The sequence below is a fragment of the Elgaria multicarinata genome, chromosome 19, assembly GCF_023053635.1.
Source record: "Elgaria multicarinata webbii isolate HBS135686 ecotype San Diego chromosome 19, rElgMul1.1.pri, whole genome shotgun sequence".
NCBI classification, from domain to species: Eukaryota; Metazoa; Chordata; class Lepidosauria; order Squamata; family Anguidae; genus Elgaria; species Elgaria multicarinata.
The window spans coordinates 17,972,705-17,990,880 of NC_086189.1; the positions used below are offsets into that span (position 1 = coordinate 17,972,705).

The 18,176-nt window shown below is 49.1% G+C and overlaps 1 protein-coding gene across 1 annotated transcript; it reads right to left on the bottom strand.

Moving 5' to 3' along the window:
• Positions 1-168: 168 nt before the first annotated feature.
• On the bottom strand, positions 169-11,210 carry NOXA1 (NADPH oxidase activator 1). The gene is made up of 10 exons (XM_063144990.1): positions 11,071-11,210; positions 9,355-9,444; positions 8,343-8,451; positions 7,086-7,220; positions 6,117-6,233; positions 5,728-5,787; positions 2,960-3,129; positions 1,405-1,510; positions 947-1,070; positions 169-266 (listed from the first exon to the last, which is right to left on the bottom strand). Exons 1-10 carry the CDS (start codon positions 11,208-11,210, stop codon positions 169-171), a joined length of 1,149 nt encoding a protein of 382 aa, XP_063001060.1.
• Between the last annotated feature and the right edge of the window lie 6,966 nt (positions 11,211-18,176).

The window sequence follows — 18,176 nt, forward strand, 5'->3', positions numbered from 1 at the left end:
CTATGAAGCTCGCTGGGTGACTCTGGCCTAGTCCTGGACTCTCAGCCTAAACCTACCTCGCAGGGTTGTTGGAAGGATAAAACAGAGAGGAGGAGGACCATGTAAGCTGCCTTGCTAGAGGAAAACATCTAAGAGGGGAGGGACACACACCAGGCCTCCTCTTCTCCTTTAGAGGTAGGTGGCGTTAGCGCTCTCTTCCACCGCAAAGCATTTTGGGAAAATGCCAACAGCTCCATTGCAGCGCCCTTCCAGCCATTCCGTGTTCACTGTGGAAACACAAGGAGGCCTCGGGTGAGGAGAAGTGGGCTACGGGGAAAGGGGCCAATTGTATAGCTGCTGGCGGCCGCCTCAGGGGCTGGGGGGGGGCAGGAGGGAGGGATCGGAGGACAGAGGCAGGTATCCCACGCAGTCTGTACTGCAAACTCCGAAGCAGCCCTGCTGGCTTCGGGTCTGGTAAAGCAGGGACCTCTGTCAGTCCGAGGGCCAAAGAAGCTCTCGGGGACCACCTGCCAGTGGTGGCCGGGGCCACAGTACCCCCCAAATACCGGCCTCTTTGAGCACAAAGCTCTTTCTGCCCATAACTAAAGGTGACCAGAGGCATTTCAAGCTTTTAGAATGGGGGGAAATTTGCACAAAACACAGGAATCCACCTGAAATCAGTGCCTGGGGAAAGGGGTGGGGGGCGGAGCCCTCTGGGGAATCCCAAAAGGCCAACTTGGGACCCTGGGATGGGCGGATTTTAATAGATACAGAGAGGAGGGAATTCTGGCGAGTGCAGCTTCTCAGCCCTGCGGGACAAGCTGGATTTGCCAAAGAGTTCTCTCTTTGGCACAGTTGTTCAAAACAGGCTGGAGCTCTAGAGCCAGGATTTACCCAAAGGAAAGGTAACTAGGGTGCATCTCCACCCACCCACCCAACACCTGGTCTTGGGGCTCCACTCCAGTACCTTCAGAGAGAACCTCCAGCTTGTCACCTTCCTTAAAATGCAGGTCCACTTGCGCCTGACCGCCATAGGGATGGTGCGCAACCATGCGGTACAGGACCGGTCTGTTCACGCTTTCTTCTTTACCCTTCAAAACGCACAAAACGGGGCTGGATTGGCACAGGCAGTGGAATGAGGACGCAATGAGGGATAGGAGAGTGAACTTCAGACTGCATTTTTGAGGGCTACAGAATCAGTAAAGAAGAAGAAAAAAAAACTCCCCGCAGGTAGAAAGCTAGCAGGGCAGGGAGGGACACTCCAGCTGGGTCATTCCTCCTGTTGTGCTAGTTTTCTACTTGCAGGGAACTGGGGGTCTGTGCTTTTTTTAAAAAAAGGGTTCCCATTCAGCCTGGATCGAGACAGCGAAGAGAAAAATAACCCATGTCTTTGAGACAGAAAACCCAAGACTACATAATATGTACCTGGCACCAAAGGGTCAGGCGACCCTCCTGAACTTCTTGCCATACCGTCTTCAGTTCCTCATCATTGTTAATAGGTATTAACTCGTCATGCCCTGGAGGCCTGTACCTGCAATGGGTCAGTAACACAGCCAGACATGTGAATACGTGATTCGACAGAGGGAAATGTAAATTTCTGCATTTAGGTAAAAAAAAACCAAGACAGCAATTGGACAGATATAAGATGGGGGATAACCGATAGTTTCAGTAGTATGTGTGAAAAGAATCTTAGGATTGTCATCAGTCGCAAGTTGAACATAAGCCAGCAGTGAGACGTGGCTGCAAAAAAGGCAAATGCAATTTCAGGCTGCACGAAAAGAAGCAGAGTTTTGAAGACAGAAAATAATAGTTCTGCTTCATGCTGACCTAGAACATTTCTACACAAGACTTTTATTGCCCGCTCACGATTGGCTGCTCATGGAAGTTTGCAGGTCCTTCACATGACGTCGGCAACCTCCAGTGTCTCCCACATTTTTTGAGTTTTATACCACTTTTAAAAAGATCGAAGATGAGCTGAAATAAAAGCTCATGGTGGCATATCGGCAGTGTGCAATGCCGGTGTTGTGCTACAATACAGCCACTAGATGGCACTGTTTCATTGAACATATAGAGCATTGCGGAGACAGGAAGTTTTCAATTCCGTTGTCCGCTGTTGAAACGAACCCATCGTAAACCCGCAAAGAAACTGGAAGAAGAAAGCCCTAGTAGGGATGCAGGATTTCAGTCTCGTGTGATGAACCTCCTGGTCTAGAGTACTGTGTCCAGTTCTGGGTGCTGCTCTTTAAAAAGGATGTGGAGCAGGGCTTCAAAAACTCAGGCCCAGGGGCCCAATCCAAAGCATTTTCAGCCCCATTTTGAAGGATTGAAATGCCTCACCTAAGGGTTTCGTTACTGACAGGAAGACCTTTAAGCTTTAAAAAATGCTGGCAATTTTGGAGAAGTCAGAGAGGGGTGGCCGGCCTAATCACACTTTATATACCCGACGGTCTGTCAGATAGAAAGGAGCAAAGTCTCATTCTCTCAGGGAGCAGAGGGAAGGACTATTTCTAACGAGTTTAAGTTTCAGGAGAGCGGATTTTGGCCGAACATAAGAAACATATTTATTCATCTATTTATCTATGCTGCCCGATAGCTGAAGCTCTCCGGTGTGTGTGTGTGTGTTTCACACCAATGAAAAGCATAAAATCCAAGACAATGGAATACAACGTACAAAGTTTAAACCGGCAGGGTAAAAATAAAACCAGGAACTGAATACAACTCAGCCACAGCGCAAAGATTTAAAATGCAATGCCAGATTCAAAATGGAAACACTTAAAATGACTGGAAAAGGAAGGCGGGGGAGAAAAGGTCTTTACCTGGCACCGAAAAGAGTACAACGTGGCCCCCAGGCGTGTCTCTCTGGGATGCTTTACTGATGCTCTGAGCAGTTCGACAGTTGGTGGAATCGGAGTTGGTGGCCTAATGTGGACAGGCAGTGTGGTGTAGTGGTTAGAGAGTTGGATTATGGGGTTGAACCTACCTCAGTGTCATCTGTGCTGCCTGCCTACGACACTCCTCCTGCAACAACGTGGTGAGATCAGCCAGGGATGGCGCGGCGCCCACCTTCATGTCCACGGTGTAGGAACCATGTACCTTTAGCAGGATGGGCCTGCTGTCAAGGTGAGAAGCTTCCCGCCGCGCCGAATGGACCTGCTCGAGAGACGGGACGCAAGCGATGGTGAACCGGGGCGAAGGAACGACTCAGAGCACATCTGTTCGTAGTGTGATCGCGACAACCACTTGGGGTTCACACCACACGAGAAGCCAGAGTAAGGGTTGGGAGAAGCCATGGTTTGTTGTTGGGTTGTGAATTGTGGGTTGTTCTTGGTTAACAAACCATGGTTTTGTGGGTTCACACAACGCAACAGCCCATGGTTAAGCGACAACCCACACTCAACCCGAAGTCTGGCTTATCGTGTTGTGCGAAACCAACCGTTTTGTGAGAGGGCCGTCTGTTTTCCCCATTGCCATGGGAAGGTCTCACCTCTAGGGCTTTTCCGGGATCAGTGCCACTGGCATCTGCCCTGCCCGCATTTCCCTCTGTGGGAGCTGCAAAGAAAAATCCCTCCATTACTTTATTTCATTGCATTTCGATCCTGCCTTTCTGCCGAGGCGTGTGCTGAAACGCTCGACGCAGGGGAGTCACCGGTATGTATCGCTTCCTTCCGAATGCCCCCAAGATATGGGATTAATATTACTAAATCAGAGCAGTGAACTTTTTATTTTACAGAGCAGGAAGTAATAATACTGGAAAGACAAAATTTAAAGGTAACAAAATGTCACAAAGGAACATTTGCAAGGACTAAACCGTGATGGATTTGAAACTAAAATAAAGGGTGAATTTGGTAGATGGAAACATCTTAAGCTATCTCTTTTCAGGAAGAATAGCAGCAAGAAAGATGAACATAATTTCTAATTCCTAAGATTTTTTAAAAAAACCATTTTGTCTTTAATGGGGGGCGGGGGGGGGCTGTCTTGCGCTACCTCCGCCTCACAGCTCACCTGGTTTGCTCCTTACCTGGTTTCTGCATCCTCGGTCTCTCACGAGGCCAGCTGGGGGGTGCTGTAACAGGTGGTGGTGGGACGTGATTAATGAATTTCTGAAAGAACAGGGAATCGTTGAGTTACGGCAAATTCCTTGGGGGATAGCAAAGAAGACAAAACTTGCCCGGTTCAAGAGTAGGCAAAAGAAAAAGTTCCAACACACTCAGGACAGGGTTGCCAACTTTTAAGCTGCCCTCTGTTGCTGTGCTTTTTAACAGCAGCTTCTTGTGAAGCTCTCAGCAGGGGGGAAACGTTTACTTCCGTGTTGTGATGCGTTTCACTGCTGATTTCTGCCTATTGAGCTGTTAAGTAGCGCAAGAGCCATCCACGTTTAGGTCAGCTGGCAATCTTAGCTGCTCTGGGAAGCATGCTGGCAGCCGTGGAGGCTGGGGAAGTGAAAGTCAAAAGGATCTAGGGGACTTGTACAAAGCCAGCGCAGAAAGAGCAGGGAACGAGCACAGCTGAGGAGGAAATATTGGAGATGGACCCTTGAATCAATGAGAACTCCAAATGGCATAAAATTTGGTTTTAGGGAGTGAGGCGAGGTAAGCAGCTTGGTAGATCCTGCCTCTGGAACACGCAGCTTGGTAGATCCTGCCTCTGGAACAACAACGTTGGAAAAGTGGTGGCAGCAGTGGGATACAAATAGTTTTTCATCACAGGGGACGGAGCATCATACCCGTATGCTGCTTTGGGTACATTTACGTGAGCATACAAAATAACAACAACAACAGCAATGAAGAAAAGGGGAAGGAGCAAAGGCTGGACTCCCCCCCCCCCAATCCCTGGGAGATGAGAGAAGCACGAGCATCCCGCCATTTCCCCCCTCGTCCTTCCCCATTCCTTTTTCCTTGTGTGTCGTGACTTTTTTAGCCTGCAGGAGCAAGAACTGTCTTGTTTTGCTGATCGCATGTAAACCGCGCCAGGAGCCATTTTGGCTGAGGAGCAAGATAAAGGAACACTTGAAATACTCCACTGAGACCATGTGCATACGCACCACCCCGCCCTTTCTCAGGCATGTGAAGATGAGATCATGGCCACCCTGGGGCCTCAGCTGACCGCGCAAGCAAAACATGTGTCTGTTTGCATATAGGCTACGTGCTCCTTTAGTCCCTAAAAATATGTCAGGGGCTCCCCTACTTAAAGAAAGGAAGTGAAACACTGATCTGTGGCCCGCCCAGTGTTCCCTCAATGGCCGCACCCCCTTTTCTCTTGGTTCCACCCCTTTTCAGGTGTTTTTGTATCTGTGGCCCCACCTCTTTTGCCTCTGGCCACGCCCATCCCTGGAACGCGGGCACCGTGCATTTCTCCGAAACGAAATTCGGTTCTCTGGACAATACGCTTCAACAGCCCAGCCTTATGCGCTGGCACCTGCTAGTGAGGCCTGCCACGTTTGCTCCCGACAGAAGCTCTGCACCTTTAACAATGGCACAGCAGGCAGAAATCCAACCGGTGCAGTTTCCTCCACTGGAGAGAACACTGGGCTGCCATACATCCAGGCATGCTGTTGATGCATGCTGCACCGGTTTGATTTCCGCACGGGAGGTAGGGGGAAAGCTTCACCTATAGGCTGTCTGTCTGTTACACGGCTGTCAATGCACAAAGGAGCCCTGCCATGGAGAAATGTTGGCAGCCGCTGTCTCCAGGAGAAGGACATGTGTGGCCGTACTGTACAACACTCCACTCCCATGTTCCCCTACTCACCTGGGTCTGCAGACCACGAGAGGCGCTCAACTTATCCTCCAGAAAAGCAGAGGAGATCACCTGTCATAGAAAGCGGGAGATATTCTGGTATTTCGGCCCCAGAGAATTCTCTGAAATTGACTCCACCCCTCGCATAGAATCTCTCCCTGCACATAGAAAACTAGCATATCAAGGAAAGACTAAGTTAGTACCCTTCTTCTCCCTGACCTGCTAGTTTTCCACATGGAGGGAATTGTTTTTTGTACGGAGCAACATTTCGTCACGTTATCCATCCCACCCCCGTAACTTGGCATCTAAAGTGGTGCAGCCCAGAGGCGGTCTGACCACCTCACTGAGGACTAGGCTCATGACACCAGAATGACATCACCCCCTTTTAGCCATGGAATTGCAGCCGTTACCTTGGGCTGCCCCAAGAAATCCTTTTCTTCCAGCTCTTCCACGTCTTTGGTCGGAGGCCTGAAAATCTCCCCCACAGGGACGCTTCGCGGCTCCAGGAAGAGATGTTCCTAGAGTAGAGCAATTCAAAACAAGGTTTATCTATTTATATATATTCATCCCGCTCCCCAGCCAAAAAGCCTCTGGGACTGGCTTCAATACAATCAGTAGAGCAAGACACCCACTGCCTGCAGTTTTACAAGCAAAGACACGACACACAAGGAAAACGGATGAGGAGGGAAAAGGGAAACCAGGTTATCTTGTCCCAAATAAATAAAAGCAAAAGAGTCCCGCAACTCCAATTTAAGAATGTGAGAAAAGCCCTGCTGAACCAGTCAAAAGTCCATTTCTGGGGTCTCCGGTGTGGTACCCTTGTGGTATTCCTGCGGAGGTTTCTCTTGGCACTCGCCATGTTCCCTGTCCCTCCCGATCTTTATTTTACATCTGATGGTTTTTACCTAATGAACTGAGAGACTGGCACGCTGCAAAGCGAAGTGACCAGCGAAGAGTCCAGCCACACCTGCCTTGACAGCCATTTTGTGAGAGCAGCCACGAGACCCTCTCCAAACTTACAAACGTGCCCAGTGACCCAAAAAGGTTGGGAGACTCCTGATGCAGTTCACCACCCGGGGAAAACGGAGGCTTCCGAAAAGCCAGCAGAGGAGACGCAAAGGCTACAGGCCTCTCCCAATCTGGCATGCTCCAGACGAGTTGGACTGCAGATCCCATCATCCCCAGCCAGGGATGATGGGACTTGTAGTCCAAAAATCTGGTCACAATGAAGACTGCTTTAAATCCAAGTGTGTGCTGTGTTCCTTGGAGCGGCCTGCTGCTGCTCCTGACTTTGGGGCTTTGAATCCACAATTTCTGTAGAGCGCCCCGCCCCCACCCCAGCTCCGATAAAAGCGGGACGTCTGACTTGCCTGCACCTGCTCCAGAGCCGTATTGAGCTGGGGGATCGGGCCCTTGTGGGACTGTCCGGCAGCCTCCTCCAGTGTTCGCCGAGCATCCTGCCATCTCCCAAGGCGGCACTGGGCCGCAGCGGTATTGTACAGCACCTGCAGGAAAGAACGAAGGAGGCAAGCTTGGGCGGTCACACAGGATTCTTCAGCGGAGAGGAGGAAGGTACTGGTTAGAGGTACTGGTTCCTCTCTGTTCGGCCCTGGTTAGGCCTCATATTGCGTCCAGTTCTGGGCTCCACAATTCAAGAAGGACGCAGACAAGCTGGAGCGTGTTCAGAGGAGGGCAACCAGGATGATCAGGGGTCTGGAAACAAAGCCCTATGAAGAGAGACTGAAAGAACTGGGCATGTTGAGCCTGGAGAAGAGAAGATTGAGGGGAGACATGGTAGCACTCTTCAAATACTTAAAAGGTTGTCACACAGAAGAGGGCCAGGATCTCTTCTCGATCCTCCCAGAGTGCAGGACACGGAATAATGGACTCAAGTTAAAGGAAGCAAGATTCCAGCTGGACATCAGGAAAAACTTCCTGACTGTTAGAGCAGTGTGACAATGGAATCAGTTACCTAGGGAGGTTGTGGGCTCTCCCACACTAGAGGCCTTCAAGAGGCAGCTGGACAACCACCTGTCAGGGATGCTTTAGGGTGGATTCCTGCATTGAGCAGGGGGTTGGACTCGATGGCCTTGTAGGCCCCTTCCAACTCTGCTATTCTATGATTCTATGAAGGAATGGGATGTGGAGTTGCCATGGCCGTCCCGCAGATAAGGCCTGAAAACCTGCCCCCTGGTGAGTCCAGATGAATGTTTTGCTCTAGGTGCCTTGTCATGTGGGCCCCTGGAGGAGTGGTGGGATCCACGCAGTGGAGGCTGGTGGCTCTGATTTCAGTGGGTCTGTGAATCCATCTGGGTTTCGGTCTGAACCATCCAGAACTCTAGTTTGGGGTTTACCACCTTGGATCACTCCTTTAGAGTTCTGGCTGGTTTGGACCAAAACCCAGATGGATTCAAAGACCCACCAAAATTGGAGCCATCAGCCTCCATTGTATATATTACTCCCCCCCACACACACCCATAGGAGACAAAGGCCAAATTCTGATCTTCCCCTGGATCCCATTGGATCCTAAATTACGTCTGCAGGGAGGGGGTTCAGATAAGGCAAGGACTGACGGACATCAGCCATCTTCTGTCTCCGTTATCACATCATTCGCCACCGCCTCTTACCTCCCAGGTACACAGCACAAACTTGAGACCCAGCTGCTTGTAATCGATGCAAGGGTTCTTCCGGAGGTGCGTCAGGGCTAGTCTGCAGTCATTCAGGGCTTCTTCATACCTGCCGCGGGAAGAATGGGGAAGGGGAGATCAATTGGGGGTCAGGCGCACATGTGCGCTTTTATTCTGTACTAGCGAAAGCAGCCAGCTTCGTACAGGTTGGAATACATCACCGTTTGAGGCGGCACCGCCTTCAAGCAAAGTTATGAGCCGTCAGGATTGGGCCCATGGTACAAACCCCATATGAATGGAGCCATGACCACACCCTGCCATGGTACACCCTTCTAGCCCCCTGAGGGAGGGGACTACCCACTCCATTCCAATGAGGGGGGTGCCCCACAGCAGCAGGGAGAGGGCAGTTGCATAAATCTTCCCACAGCCTCCTAATCTCTCTTGGCTTCAAATTCTAGGGACTGCAAAGCTATGTGCTGGTTAGGGAAGTTTGCCACCTAGTGACTGAAGATGTTAGTGCAAGCTTCCATTGCACAGACACATTTAAACGAATTAAAATTAATTGATGTGTTTTTAAAACAAATCAACCTCAAGGTGCACAGCCCTAGGGTCCTCTTAGTATGTGTGCCAAGTTTCAGGTGTCTATGTACCACGGTCTTGGCGCTATGGCGCTGACGGACAGACAGACACACATCCTGTTTTATCTGAGTGTGTCTATTTAGCTATCTATGCACAGAGAAAGCATGAAAAAGCTATGTGCTGGTCCAGGAAGCCTACCACCTAGTGACTGAAAGTGGTAGTGCAGGTTTCAACCAGAAGGAAGTGTTTCCAATTAATTAAAATTAATTAACATGTTTGAAAAAACAAAACAAATATGCTCGAGGTGAATGGATGCGAAGTCTGGGAACCAAATTCTACCCCTTTTTCTTTTGACTCCACCTCTTTTGGCCTCGGCCACGCCCACCACTGGAATGCAGTCCCTGACTTCTTGAAAGAGAGCAAGGGCACTCACCTCTCCAGCCGCAGGCAGACATAGCCTCTCTGGAAGAAGCCCACAGCTAAGCAATTGTCTTTGGAAACAGTCCGGTCTAACGCCTGGAGGCAGAAATAGGACCACTCATTAGAGCCAAGATGGCCAACTTCTTTTTATCGCCCCTGCTCCAGTGCTTCGAACAAGGGAGAAGAAATGAGGCAATTGACGCTTGTCCAGGGAATAAAGATGAAGTGGTAAGAAATGCTTCGCCTGTTTCATTTCTGCACGTCGGGCTGCTTATCTTAGTTGGCACAGCTTTCTCTGCAATGGGAAAGGTTGAAAATGTCTTGCCCGTGGGCCCTCCAAAACCTTACTATGATGCTATGCAGAGACCACGTGTGGACCGGACTGAACTCCTCCGTCCACCTTCCAAGGCAGAAAATCTTTCCTTTCCGTTGACCCGGAAACAGCATTTGCTTCACCCCAACACTGTTACCACAGCCCTTGTTTCTCGGCGATGAGCGAAAGGCACTTTGTACATGCTCTTTAAAGAAGACTTGAGTTTTAAATGGGATTGAGATTCTACGATGGCCTGACGTAGGAGAATTCCGTAACTGGAGGCATGGTGGAGCCGATTTGTTTCTTCAGAACATGGTGGAAAGGATCACTGTTTATCAAGGCGGGTGCCGAGAGTCGGTTCAGTTGGGCATCTGTCAAGGGCTCACACCCTGCAGGGGCCCACTGACAAGCACCCCCTGAAGTTGTTCCTCCTCTTCCCCATTGCAACCTGCTTGTCCACCGGCCTCTCCCGCTCGCTGAGACAACAGAGTTGGGGAGAACTAGGAGCAGGAGATGCTGCAGCCTCCTTGCTCCCTGGCTCTCTGCCTGCCAAGCAAGCAAGTGGGAGCCATGATGAGGAAGAGGAGGACGAACAAGAGCAGCAGGTGACCATGGTGGTGAACCAGGAGTGGCTGCAACTCTCTCTTGTGTGTATACTTGGTGGTAAAAAAAAAGTGTGTGTGCGGTGAGAGGCAGCGCGGCATAGTGGTTAGTGTTGGATTAGGACCGGGAAGACCCGGGTTCGAATCCCCACTCGGCCATGAAGCTCACCGGGTGACTTTGGGACCATTCCCTGACTCTCAGCCTCACCTACCTCGCAGGGTGGTTGTGAGGATAAAACAGTGAGGAAGAGGAGGATCACGTAGTTTCACCTGCTATGCCTTCATAAACAGCCCTACTCCAAACTAGCTTCCAAACGCTCGTTACGAATCCACGGGAGTTGGGGCAGTCAGTGATTTATGTAAGTAGATATCAGCAGTTCGGGTTTCAGTTTTAAGTCTGGCATTGTTTGTGACGATGAAACGCATTCTGGGCCTTTTTGGGTTTTTTTAGAAAAAGATATTAGCTACAATTTTATCTCATTCCAGGAGGCACCACTCACCGTGCTATGTGGAGTGACAACTTTATGTATTCCCTGAATTTGGGATCAACTGAGTCAGCCCGTGTATATTTTCTTTTTCCAAAAAAACGTACCTGAACTGGAGTTTTTAACAAGCTGTGATATGTCCCCTTGACTGTATGTACTTTCAAAACTGCTAAAGTTATCAATCCTGTCGTTACCTCCGGGACACTAATTATTCTTATTGTTTTGTGTATGTTTTCTTTTTTTATTTTAGCTATCAGGCCACTGGGTCTGAAACCCTGCGGCATTTCTCACTTACCTCCAGGGCTCCCTCCAGGTCCCCTCGGAGGAGGTGCAAAGAGCCAATGTTGAAATCTATCTTGGAGGTCGGAGTTGCGACGCTGCGGAAGACGTTTAAGGCGCGTTCCCCATCTCCCTTCTCCAGGGCCAAAACACCTTCGTTCCAACGCCTCACCAGCTCTCGGTAACCCATCGTTTCAGAGCGAGCGATTTGGCTCCAGGAAGTCACTCGGCCTTTGCTTTCCCCAGCTTTGCTTTCCAAGTGATGCAAACCAGGAAGTTTCGCATCCTTCCCTCCCTGACACCCCCCCGCCACCGTTGTTGCCACCTGAACCTGGCCGGCTTCTCTTGCTCACACGAGGAAATGCCAGCTTAAAAGGAGGAGTCTTTCGGATGACCGACAAGACAATTCGGCCACAAAGCTCTTTCTGTCTGGGACTGAAACAGACAAGAAGCCCTCTGTCTGCGTCCGTATCTGTTTATCGTCAGGTGCGCTGCCTTTTTTCGTCTTTCTTTTTTCCCCGTTACACGCCCAGGTTTGCACATGCTGAATTTTTGTGACCACAAAAGCATTTGCGTTTCAAGAGTTTTGCCGGGGTGTACGAAGGATCGCCACTTTTCTTTTCTTTTTTCTTTTTGCTGGGATGTGTGAAGCCGTTTACGTAGTGTTTACATGCGTGCTGAAAACTAGATCGATCCATTCCCTGCTCCGGGATTAAGGCTGCAATCTTACGCCCACTTCCCTGAGAGTAAGATCCATTGAACTCAATGGGACTTCCTTCTGAATATGCAGGTATCAGCCTGCACTGTGAGAAACTCAGGGGAGGCAGCCAGAGACCTGGCGGATGACGAATTTAGCAACGCACACGAAATAAATGTTTTAATCAGGTTTTCCCGAAAGGACCGTCCCTGTGATATCAGATTGTAGGACGATAAAGCTGTTCTGGTCAATCTTTAACCAAAGGAACAATCACTCTTTGGGCATTTAAACGAGTGAAGGAGAGTGGAAATGCAAGGAAATGAAAGAGCTGTTGCGTGGTGTAACGGCGTGAGAGTTTTCAGCAGCGTGTAACGTGTACACAGGGGCAGCGTCGAAGGTAGCCAAAGTTGGGCACGGGCCCAGGGCCCACGGACAAGGGCCCCCTGGAACTGCTCCCCCTCTTCCCTGTGGAAACCCATTTATTCACCAGCCTCTCCCTTTGCCCCAGGCAAAGGCGAAGCAGGCGATGCCCTGGTCTTCCTTGCTCCCTGGCACTCTGCTTTTCAAGCAAACAAGGGGTGGCAAAGTTGGAAAAGAGGACGAGGAGCAAAAGCCGGGCGTGAGAAGGTAGATTCACTGAGGGAGGGTGGCCTTTGAGGATGTCTTGCTCAAGGCCCCTCCATAACCTGGGTAGGCGTGATGAATCAGGCCTCAGTACGAGCCAGTGTGTTCTGGCACGAGAGTGTTGGCCTGGGAGCTCCGGATTCTAGGCCCCACTCGGCCGCAAAGTGCTCTGGGTGACTCTGGGGCAGTCATACCTACCTCGCAGGGTTGTTATGAGGATAAAATGTTGTGGAGGAGGATCTTGTACGCCTCTTTGGGCTCCTTGGAGGAGAAGCGGGATATAAACATAACAATAAATAAATAAATATGAGAATGGGGGTATTACAACTGAGATCTGCAACAAAATGTTGCAGTGTTGAGTGCTGCTGTTCACACCATCCCATCCTCACTCTGAGCCCTGTTTTCCTTTCCAGCCCTCCCCGCAATATCTGTGAAATATTGGCAGGGCGATTGAAGCACTAGAGGCCTGAGGAACTTGCCCCGGCACATCTCTGAAAGATTTTCTCCTCTTCCTTGACTCATTCCACTCAACTTCCATTGGGGACGGTCATTTTGCCACATCTCTGCTCCGGAACAGGTGTGGCTGCAGTGTTCATTCACTCCCGATGCAGAGATGCAACAGGAATTTGAGAAATGCTGTTAAGGCATTAAGGGAAGTGAACACCTCGTCCCAGATGAAATGACAGGCGTGATGTCCATGTTTGCTGAGGTCATCCAACGGGCCTTTGATTCGAGCGCCTTCATGGCCAAAATTCTACATTGTTCCTTACACGTTGTTCTACCCCTTAAAGGCGGCCCAGAAATAATTTAAAACATATAGACTCTCCCTTGCTTCTGGAACCTCAAAAAGGCTCTACAAGTGACGTTTTGGCAATATATATATACATATATTAAAATTGCACCCATTAAGGCTGCAATCCTATGCATGTTTAGACAGAAAAAAGTCATACATGCCCCAGCCATGGTTTTTTTGTGTATGTGGAAGGATAGTGAGCAAAGTTCAGTTCCGGTACTCAAAAGGACTCAGAATTCTTTCATTCTGAGTGTATTTCTTTTTTTGCATTTGGCTCTGGATTTCAGAATGCTAGGAAAAAACAAAGTAGATCCCGCAAGCCTGGAGTCGTCACTTCCTGCTTATATGATGCGTGCGTGCATGTGTCACAGCAGGACGCAAGCTTGGAAGAGAGATTCCCTCCTATGTGAGAGAGAAATGCCTCTTCTAACAAGGTACCAGCCACCCAATGGCACGACAAGAGGGATCCATGTGTCGTAGCAGGCGCTGAAACCGAAGCAGTCCTTTTGCGAGAAAGAAGAGGGAGTCCTCTTCGAAGGTGGTGCCTCTCATCTGCTGTTTTCACAGGTAGTTGTATTATATATGCATCTTCTAATCGGGCACCTTTTAAAATCAATTAAGGCTGCAATCCTATGCACACTTGTTTGTGGTTTATTCGTTCAGTCGTTTCCGACTCTTCGTGACTTCATGGACCAGCCCACGCCAGAGCTTTCTGTCGGCCGTCGCCACCCCTACCTCCCCCAGGGTCAAGTCCGTCACCTCCAGAATATCATCCATCCACCTTGCCCTTGGCCGGCCCCTCTTCCTTTTGCCTTCCACTTTCCCTAGCATCAGCATCTTCTCCAGGGTTACCTAGGAGTAAATCCGATTGAATGCAGTGGGAGCAGCAGTTTCTGCAGCCGAAAATCTCCCCACGGCCTGAGTTCGATCCCAGCGGAAGCTGGTTTCAGGCAGCCGGCTCAGGTCGACTCAGCCTTCCATCCTCCCGAGGTCGGTAAAATGAGTACCCAGCTAGCTGGGGGAAAGGGAATAACGGCCGGGGAAGGCAACAGCAAACCACCCCGCTATGAGGCCTGCCAAGAAAACGTCAGTGAAAGCTGGCGTCCCTCCAAGAGTCAGCAATGACTCAGTGCTTGCACGAGAGGTTCCTTTCCTTTCCTTCCTTCAGACATCCACAGGACTGCACTGCAAAAGTATTACATCCTGTCATCTAACTGATCACTCAAACGTTACAGATCTACTCGAAAGCCAGTTAAACGTGTTTGGATATTCAGTTTTTCATGCTGGGAATGGCAGAAAATTAATCTAGTTGACCACAATTGCTGCAAACAAAGAGAAAACAAGAGAGAGCGAGAGAAAAGAAAACCAACAGAATTTATTGGTCATTTGTCAATATAAAAACAAATAAACAAACCCCCAACAGCAATGGTGTGATAGCAGAGGAACTGCTGGTTAAATTCATATATTATATTATGTACACATCTGAATGCCATTTCCTAAATACAATATGTACACAGCCATACAACAGCCGAAACGAACAACGTAAAACCGAGCAAGGTTAGCAAAAAAAAAAAGAGAGAGCGAGGCCTTGTTTGAGGGAATTGTATGTGCTCTGGGACAAAATGGCAGATGTATCCACAGTTTCGAACTTCAAGTAACATGGAAAGGAAATGTCCCAGTCCGGGCAGCCCTCAAAGAAAGGGGCAAAAGGTGCATAATTGTCGCTCTTGACGAAACTTCTCATTTCTACCTGCCGTTGCTAGGTTACGTGCCAGAAAGGCCGGCTGCGGCCTACCTGATGGTTAGGCTGCAGCCAGCCCTTCTCTTGGGTAACCTAGCAACCAGGTGAGGGGGCGGCAACCTGGCGCACGCCAGATGTTTTGGCCTACAATTCTCATAATCCCTCACCATTGCCAAAGCTGGCTGGGTCTGTTGGGAGTTGTAGTCCAAAACATATGGAGGGCCTCAGGTCGCCGGCCCGTGAATTAGCTCCTACGGTGGCCAACTGACCAGAAAAAGCACACTCTGGCCTGCTCATGTGCCTTTTTAGCATCAGCTGGATCAAGAGAAATCCATCCAGAGAGCTTATCATGGTAAGGCGATAAAATGGGATCTGCGAATATCTGCAGATCTGTTGCAAAAATAGCTCGTTCCCTGATGTACCAAGTCCAATAAAGCACACAAGGAGGAGTTGATGTTAAAGCCACAGATGCAAGCGTGCAGTAAGATAGTTGGCAACTTTGCCAGTTTCTTTAGGAAGTCAGTGGTGATACCGCAAAACTGGGTGGCATTCTCCCCCCCCCCCCAATACCAATGGAGGTGTAGTTCAGTGGCATCTGTAGGCCATAGGATTCAGTCCCTCACATCTCCAGTTATAAATGCTGTGAAATGTTTTCTTAAGACCCCGTTTTAATCCCTGTATCCCAGCCTGGGGACATTCAGAAGTTTTGGGCCACAATGCCTATCAGCCCCAGCCAACATGGCCAATGACCAGGAATGCTGGGAATTGGCGTCAAAACATCTGGGGGCACCAGGTTGGGGAAGGCTATTGTAGACATACAGGGCTGGAAGGAATAGTGGTCATACCCAATACAAGACAGCGTCTTATAGTACTTTCTTTCCTCCGTTCCCATGACAGCCAGGATGAAAAACAGAGCTTCCAGCCCAAACAACTACCTGATAAAAGGGATCAACTAGGATCCAAGGGCTAGAACCTGCATGGCTGTAGGTAAGTCTACCTGAAGGTCTACCTCACAGGGTAGACAATTGTAGGGGGATGCACGCTGGGCATGAATTGTGCCACATCGGAGCCGGGGTGGGTGGGTGGGGGGCAAGTGGTGTACTTTCCATGCAAGAAAACACCAAACTTTCTCTCATTCGCTGGCACATTCTATCCTGCGGCTCACAGAAATTGCTGCTAAAGCTTTTTTTTTTTTTTTTGCTTTGCGGCCAAACCATGCCACGGAATGTTTGCTAACATTCTGACTTCGGAAAGTGAAAGGTCAGTTATGGAATGTTGAAAATCAAGGCGGCACAAGAAAACCTAGTTAGGGATTTTCTTTTTCTTGTCTGGAATGTTTGTGATATGTTGGTGGATGCATCTAGTCGGTAAGTCCAGGGTGGTTTTTGTGTGTGCGGTGGCTTTTGTGTATGTATGGGTATAAAAATGTAATACGTTCTATGTTACGTGTTATAGGGAGCCCCTGCGGAACGAGGTTATCTCTGAAACATTGGACAAGTGGCATAAAATAAACCGGTGCTCGTGTGATTGTGCATCGCTTCTGTTTTATGGAATGCAAATGAGCCATGGTGGCTGAAACTTATCACGCTGGCATTTTTTAAAAGCCATGCCTTTAAGATTCATGACTATGTGTGGGTGTCAGGAAGGACATGATCCCAGAGATAAATTGGGTAGTCCACTGTGTGATTTCCAGAGAGGCTTATTTCTTATTATATGCCACTGTCCTTTGCATACACATCTTAACTTCTTAACAACGCTACAGTCCAGAATAAGTCAGGTTCTTGGAAATCTGAATTCCAGTTATCCCCAAATTCCTGGCTCCCTGAATACACGGCATGTTCCTAAACATTCTTTTGCTGGGTGGAAAAAAAGAGGTCTGTGGTTGCTGCTTCCCCAGCCCCCTTTGATTCTCCGATCACTGAGGTTTTGTTGTCACTGTCACAAATGCACATGCGCAACTGACAATGTGCAAGATGGCAAAACCCCTCAGGAGGCCAGGGGTTAAAGCCTCCTTCCCCAACCACAGCCCCCAACTGGCTTGGTCCCACCTGCTAAAAGGAAACAACCAAAAAATGTGAATAATGTCACACATCTAGCTTGACCCTTAGTTCCAGGTAGATGTGCATAGGGTTGCACTATTAAACTGGTCTAAACTGGTCTCTTTCCCAAGGAACCCTGGGAACTGTAGTTTTGGGACTCAGGAGTTCCAAAGGAGATCTCAAATAGAGAATTCTCTGTATCTCCACTGAACTACAGTTCTCAGGCATCGGCGTGCGCAGCACATTTCATTAGGGAGTGAACCCAGGGAATTTAAAACTGCCATTCCTCTTCCTTCCACAATGCCTCCAATGTAACATGTGCCTTGATTGGAGTTTTTATGGCCCCATTGCTCCAATCGGGGCCATAAAGGCCCCATCTTCAGCAAGGGGGGTGAGGGTTGGGAAAGTGTGCTTTCTGGGGCCTCTGAAAAGTGTGTATTTTCCCCTGCCACGCTAATGGTGACCACCATTAGCACAGCGAGGGGGGCTCTGGAGACATTCAGGTGTGCCTGGGCACACCCTGTACACACGCCTATGTAATCTCAGCATTATTTGGGGAAACGAAAGTTGCTATGTACCTTTGCCCTATAGTCACACCTTTTACGCGTTTAACAGTCATTTCAGCTGCAGCATTTGGGGAGTGAAGCTTTTTGCCACCTTGAGGGAAGCCTGACAATCCAATACCACTTCACGAGCTGGCAGGCAGTCCCTTCCCAGCACCATGAAATCAGGCCTGTGCATCTGCGCAAAAACGCCATCTCACCCCACTTCAAATTGCTCTTCTGTCGCGAATACGCCTACCCGGCATAATTTATCATGCATTTTGTTAGCCCTGGATATAGAGCAGAAGTGACATGATTGATAGCTGTCCTTCTCTCCACTATTGCTGAGGTTTTAAAAAAATAAATTAAAACCACATTTTTCTGACTTAATTTTAAGGGCTAGAAGTTTGGTTGTTGTTGCTGTTTTTAAAAATGAAAGCTGAGCTTCTCCAGTCTGTACTCATGACTGTGGAAAAGAGAGTTTGCACACAGCCTCAGAGATGGCCTTTGGTCCAGAGAGATTTCTAGAAGTTTTGAAAGGCTTCTAAAAACTACATAAAAATAATAAAAAAAGAGGCAGACATTCAAGGGATTTTTTTAAAGGCAGGGTTTCCTTGAACAAGGGGAGAAGGTGACAGGTTGTGTCAAAATGAAGTTAAGGGCGCAATCCTGTGTATGATTAGACAGAAAAAATTGTAGGACTTTTGTAGGACTTTTTCC

Bases quoted from the DNA above. Each gene is read 5' to 3' on its own strand.
- NOXA1 (XM_063144990.1), bottom strand. From the start codon at position 11,210: ATGGGTTACCGAGAGCTGGTGAGGCGTTGGAACGAAGGTGTTTTGGCC. The intron at 8,452-9,354 runs GTGAGTGCCCTT...TTCCCGCGGCAG, and splicing joins GTCTGCCTGCGGCTGGAGAG to GTATGAAGAAGCCCTGAATG. The intron at 6,234-7,085 runs GCAAGTCAGACG...GCTCTACTCTAG, and splicing joins CGGCTCTGGAGCAGGTGCAG to GAACATCTCTTCCTGGAGCC.